This window comes from Pygoscelis adeliae, unplaced genomic scaffold (assembly GCF_000699105.1).
Source record: "Pygoscelis adeliae isolate BGI_AS28 unplaced genomic scaffold, ASM69910v1 Scaffold215, whole genome shotgun sequence".
NCBI lineage: Eukaryota > Metazoa > Chordata > Aves > Sphenisciformes > Spheniscidae > Pygoscelis > Pygoscelis adeliae.
This window is the reverse complement of record NW_008824770.1, coordinates 1,529,827-1,536,514: the sequence shown is the minus strand read 5'-3', so window position 1 is coordinate 1,536,514 and position 6,688 is coordinate 1,529,827. Positions and strand designations below refer to the sequence as shown.

Below are 6,688 nucleotides of genomic sequence, written 5' to 3'. Positions count from 1 at the left end.
CTGCCAGGAGGGAGAAATCTTCGTAAGCTAAGATTTAGTTTTAGAGGAAAACTTTGCTATTTAGGTAAAACGCATGGAATCCATTACTCCCAGAAAGATGTCCTGATCCATCCGTACTGATGCCTTTATTCACGTTTAACTCTCCAAGAATAGTCCATCAGCAACACCAGCTCCAGCTTACCCATTAAATCCTGTTTGGAATTTAGTGATCATGCCAGGAGAACCATGAATGATGCTTGAAGGACAAAGCCAGTTGTAAGGAAATGTGTTACTGTTCGCTGTAGCAGTGAGCTGATGAAGGTCACTTCTTTAAAAGGAGCAACATGATAGTTGATTTGGTTAGCGATGGTTACAGACCCAGGTTTTATTTTTCACCCAGTTAGCTCTAACCAGATGTTACAATTATTGAACAGGAAGAAGCAAAAATTGCTGGAATATTTCAACCTAGAAGAAGAATTTAATTTAGAAGAGTTCTAAATATAAATGGGTTTAATGAGACTGGAACTTCAGCAGTTCCATTTTGTGTATCCTGCTAATAATGTTATTTTCTTTACAGGAATGTAGTCTGTTCTACTCCAAAAGGTTCTGCCTCCCCTGTGTGAATGAAAACCTAAAGGCCTTTCCTTTGGAAATACAAGAAGATATGGATAAAAGGAAGCCTCAACAAAAATCCTTCCCCTGTAAAAAAACAGATACACGAACATAAATACTGAAGGACCAAGAGAGACAGTTCTTTGGCTGGGACTTCTCCTCTCTCCTTTTGGAGACTATCATGTTGCTCCTTTTAAAGAAGTGACCTTCATTAGCTCAGTACTACAGAACACAGTAACACATTTCTTTACAATTGGCTCGGCTTCAAACATCATCATGCAGCGATTGCAATGCCAGCAGTATGGCCTTAAGGTGTTGAAGAGCCAGAAAGAAAGGCAGACAAGCCTGTTGTCACCACATAAAACACATGTAGGAAAAAACTAAACAGCATATAGCATAGGAACCATGTCCAAATTTTCACATTTGTTATTTTAATGTTTTGTGGTGTTCTTGACAGTCCTACAGTGTTATGAAAAATCCGAGACAGATTTATCTGGCTTAATTCAGTATACATCCAAGAAAGTCAGTATACACCAATTATTAACCTGACAGTGCTGCCCTGATAAGATTACAGGAAGGAATTCAAAGCTTTACTTTTAAGTCTAAAATAAAACTGTTATGAGAAAATGTCAGAGATACCCATAGAAATATCTAGATTCTTCAAGATTATGATCTCAATACTGTCACTGCATTAAGACTTCTGAAGGTAGGTGCTCTTGTAACAAAATACCAATATAATAAAAAAATTTTAAAAAAAGATAACTCAAGAGTCACTTGCATTCACTTTCCACTCAATCTTCCAGTCCATGTCAATATAGCAACAGGAGAGCACCCTTAATACATCTAGTTTATGCTTTACAAGTAAAGACGACTTCCTTTTCACTTTCACATCAGTTAGTCTGGAAACAGAAAAGTTCACTTAGTAAGCTCAATTCTTTCCTGAACTGGGCAATTAAACTGCCAGGATAGGCAGGGATTTCAGAAACATAGTTTCAGTCAAAAAAGGCTAAAAAATTGTTAGGCAAACAGCAGTTTGTTTAGCTCAAAAATTAGCTTCACCATTTTCTGTGTTGACTTTGTCTTAATTACAAGGAAGATTTAGGTGGCATTTATGTAAAACCACTTAGTCACACACCTTAAGGCTACGTCTAGAACGCTTCCTAGTCACCAAATCACGTTATTTACTCAAGCTATTGTTGGTCATTGGTTCAGAACCTCTTAATGCCTTGGTTAACATCTCTTTTCTCAACTCTTCCATCCATATCATTTGTCATACGTCAACATCTAAACTTGATCATTTCAGTAGAATGAACTGTGTGTCTGTTGAAAGAAATCAACATTATTTCAATGAGTTATTCTTAGTTCTTTAAGATGTTTGAGTGTCCTAAAGTCTTCTTTTTTTTCTGAACCTAGTATATTGGTGTCCTCTCTTGAGGACTGGAATTTCTTGTGGTTACTAGAGGAGCAGTAATGGACCTATTAGTACCCTTTTCAAGCTCTAAGTGCTTTAAGACATAAAATACATATACATCTTTAATTGTGGGGAAAAAAGATACATGTTAGACGTCAACATTTGAGATTCCTTTTTGCAGTAACAAGAGACTACGCTTTCAAAGAAAGTGATACTAAACTTATTTAAAATGGGTGGTATTAAATTTCGGTTTCATGTTAGACACACCGACTTTAAACGTCGTAGTGTATTTGTCTGCTCTGTAGAGATAACAGAGGCATAACCTATGCTAAAACCACAACTGTAAAGAGAACGAGAGATGCTAGAAAGAGAATCACAGTGCTTTTCCACCTTAAAATTGTAGTCTTATAATCAAGCTGATAAAAAGCAACGTAGTTACGTGAGATCACATAATATGTTTATACCAGCAAATGTCTTTCTAAAACATTTTATTTCCTGTATTTCACAATGTTTGCAACAGGTTGTCTTAACTCTCAGCCTGAAAGTAGGTTTTAAAAGCCTGGCTCGTGCAGTTCCCATCTAAATGAAAATGTGCCTTTTGGTTGGATGACATGCAAGTCTGTCTTGGGACTGGGAGATGCACCCGCTAATGTGCTGGGAAGGATCTAGTGTCTCTGAGCTGTTTTCCCTCCTGTTCAACCTCCTCTGTGCCCTTTAAGAAAAATGCAGTTAACTCATTTATTCATAATCATTATCTTTGCCATCATGATGCGATAGAAGAATCGTTGAAAGCCCTCAGAAATGACCCCACCTTTAAGTACTTGTTAAGTTGAACCGGAGGAGGAGTAGACTCAGTATTAAAAGGGAGCAGAATCTGTAACTACAGAATTTTTAATTTGGCCCAGTACAGCTCATTTATTTATCTCGAGTACAACAGAAAAAGCCAAGTTCAGGATACCCTTGCTTCACAGTTACCTGGTTACGCACGCCTTTCAGGTGAAGAAGAGGGTGCTTCCAGCAAATACCACAAAGTGGTTCAGTTGCCCAGGGCCGTCAGATACGTTCTGTCATCTCTGGTTTTTTAGGGAAAGAAGGCTGACCTACATGCAATTTGGTATTTCCTGGAATGACAAAGGATTATTATCTGTGCCCAGCTGTTAAAACTTACTTATTCCACGTTCTCATATTCCCACTGAACGTGAGCATTATGATCTCTGTATCGTAATGCCTTGGTATATATGTGATTTCACAGACCAAATGCCGTCATGCCCAAACTTACCAGCCATGAGGCCTACTCTTCAAGATACGCACAGCCTTTACAGTTTGGTTTCATCAGGTTCTCCGAGTACTTCCTGCTGCTCAGAATCAGGCCTTCAATGCTCCTGAGCACAGCTGATGAGGAACTGTGATTCTTCATCCTCTGCTGTAATTTTCCCTTCGGCACTCTTACCAGCTTAATAAATCCCCAGGTTCTTGAAGGAAAACAATTATCCTCCCAACCGATTTAACTGAAGCCATGCTCGTTGAATTCAACGAATGTCTCAAGCTGGTCGTACAGTCAACGAGAATGGAAAGACACAGCAGGACGGTGGGTCAGCAGACAAACTGATGAAATATCTATGTAAATATATATTATATATGCAATGAATATGTGTATGTTACGCACGCATTCCTAATTTAAAAGGTGTGTCTAACAGTAAATCTGTAAGCATGAGCACTTTAAAGATGTTTCAAATATCATTCCACCTTTAATACATCTTATTATGTAGTAAACATACTTAATACAACTTGTTAACAGATATTTGATGCTAACCCAAAAAAATCTGGGCACCAATCCCACCAAAGGTTGCTTATCCACTCTTGTTCACTACTGAAAATCAGCATGATTACTCCCCGGTATAAAGTTAAGCAGCTAAGTGTTTTCTGAAGCAGGGCTTTGTATACCAAATTAAGGCAAATCGGGTTAAGGCAAAATCATTCAAGTTCTTAATTACAGTGGAGCAGCCCAAAACACAGGTTCATGCCACTGGTACTATCGCGGAAGGAGCGACGGGTGTCACCATTCCCAGGTGCGCCACCACCCTGCACTCCCCAGGTCCCGATTCTGCAAACATTTACACAAGCTATCAGTTGAGTCGTAAGTGGTTGTACAAGAGCGCAGAACAGAACTACTTTCGTGTACATAAAAGCTATTCATGCGTGCACGGTCATTGAATGAGGAACTCGGTTAAGACTTGGCAGCTGCTTTGGATAACGTACAAGAGGCAGCGAGCAGACGGTAACAAGTATGTTTGTTTTAAAACCATGACATTACAGTGAATTACTTTCCTGGAAATAAAAGATCAGCACAAGTCATTAAATCCACTTTTAAAAATACTTTATTATTTTTTTTTTTTTGAAAACCATTAAGGCAAAACCATATTTCAAATTAACTGTGTTTACATTCAATCTTAAAGGATGACTTTTTTTTTTTTAAAGCACGTAGGTTCCTACCAGTCTCTATACAAACACTATGAATTCAACCTCTTATTTTTAAAGGAGACGGAAAAAAAATCAGAATGTAAAAAAGAAGAAAAATGTTTAGTTCAAGTTTTTTTCATCCTAGATCAGTAGGCTGGTAACATTTGAGAATGCATCATCATATTTAGCTATATGTAATTTTTACATTCACAAGTGCAAGAGACTTTGTCTTTCCTATAAATCCCTGTGAGACCAGGGCTTCCATTCTTTCTTGAAAATGTCATTTGCATTGTTCTGACAGACACAAACTTGGGAACTTGGCTTGAATTAGTGGCATTTTACTGGGAAACAAGCATTCCATGAGAATTAGGTTTGACTACTCCCTGCAAGAAATGTCTGCTCTTTCTAAGTTCCGTATTCACTGTAATAAAACGTACCCCAAAACTCCTAAAAACATAGTCGACTGGAAACAGTGATAGGTTTTTTTTCTCTTTAATATTGATACCTGGAGTTAATTAAACACTTGCTAGCTCTAGTGATTAGGGTTTGGCAACGTTAACAAAAATGTGCTTTTTTCTGTCTCATCAGATGACAGACAATTTAAGACGTGATAAAGGGTTTTAACATCATGATGTAATTAAACTCTTGTGTTACATTCCTAAAGAAAATTCAGAGCAATTGTTTGTAAAAGCTGTGAAATAGCAGGAGCAATATGAAATGTAGCTCATCCGAGAAGCTGATAAAACAGACTTTGTCAAACAGTTAAGAGGGGTGTTCCTGTTAAAATCCGTAATATTAAAACATTGATTAGATCTGTTACTGCTAAAGAAATAACGAAAGCCGTAAGTGTTCCTCCACTTCTGAAACCAGAGGAAAGCATTTGTGGCTACTGAGATGGAGCCATGGCTTCCCGTAGCCACCTATCCCACAGGATTCATTTCCCAGGGGAGGGGGATGAATGATTTGATCAGAAGCAGCTCCCTCCCACTATCTGCACAAACGCCACCGGCAGAAGAGCCCGAGCAGCCTGCTCGGTAACCGTCTGCCGAACGGCGCTGCTGGTGAGTGCCCGTCGGTACCTGTCTGAATACGCACGTGGCACGGCGAACAACTCTTGTCACTAGCAGGAAGGCGAAGGCACTGTGTCTCCATGAAGGCAACCCTACGCTACCGTGTGGCAAAATACACCTAGAGTGTCTGAAAGTGCCAGAGGTAACAAAGTGTGGATTTGAACAGCGCTCTGCATGGTTATTTGCATATGAATCATCCACCAGAAGACTTGCTAACCTTCTTACGGTTCCTGTTGCACATCACAAACAGATTTGGAATGATTACACTGCACTCCTACGCAGTAGGAGTAGAATGCAGTACTTGCGTGTTGCCAATATTTTGGTTGGTTAGTACTTTCCCATACCACCAATTTTTTTTTTTTTTCTTTCAAGTGTAAAGAACGCCATGAAACTTCTTGCATTGATCACAAGGCTGGTGTCTTTTCCACAATAGGGATTACTGTACCTGCATATCCAACCTGAGAAAATACACCAAAATACTTAAAAACAACTTCAAGTACCTTATGCTTGATCTTGCAGGCCATATTTAAAGCCCAGCCTGTAATCGGATTAATCTCTTCTGTGCATGCAGCCTATCCCCTGGGCAGAGGCAACCCATCTGAAATTGAGCTCCTTGCAATAGGAATTCTGTTTTGAAACATCCTTGCAATGGAATCTGACAAGATCGACTAACACAATAAAGGAGTTTGAGAAAAAAAAAAAACAAAACACCTTGAGAAGCCGAAAAAGATTTAAAAAAACCTGTAAGCACTTTAGAGAAAACAAAAGAGGAAACACCCTTGCCCTAGGATGGGTTTAGTTAACAATTTGTATCACGTATTTACAGTGTAAAGTGACGTATCTGTTAGTACCTTTTACAAGATTTTTTCATTGCTGCCTATGAAACTGTGAAAAGAAGTAGCTGTAGGTTACCACAAAAAAGTCCAGTAGAGCTTTTACAAACATGACACAAAACATCTTAGTTTTGTGTATGGTGACACTGATCGAGTGAAAATTTCAAGTTGCATCGATTTGGGAAAATAAAGCTTTATCTATCACAAATAAAATGCAGCAAGCATAAGTCTTTGCTGGAACATTTGTGATATACTGTGCTTGCACTAGATGCTATGTTCTGACTACAGCAAAATAAAAGGTAACTTTGTTCCTATATCAGGAT

At 38.7% G+C, this 6,688-nt stretch overlaps 1 protein-coding gene across 4 annotated transcripts in view; it reads left to right on the top strand.

Annotated features, from left to right (window-relative positions):
- Positions 1-1,324, top strand: part of CDPF1 (cysteine-rich, DPF motif domain containing 1) — a 20,783-nt gene extending 19,459 nt beyond the window's left edge. For all 4 annotated transcript variants that reach the window (XM_009323650.1, XM_009323654.1, XM_009323652.1 and 1 more), the window contains one exon: positions 557-1,324. In XM_009323650.1, coding sequence (XP_009321925.1) covers positions 557-706 — 150 coding nt within the window. In that variant the 3' untranslated portion in view covers positions 707-1,324. The remainder of the gene's footprint in view (positions 1-556) is intronic.
- Positions 1,325-6,688: the final 5,364 nt, after the last annotated feature.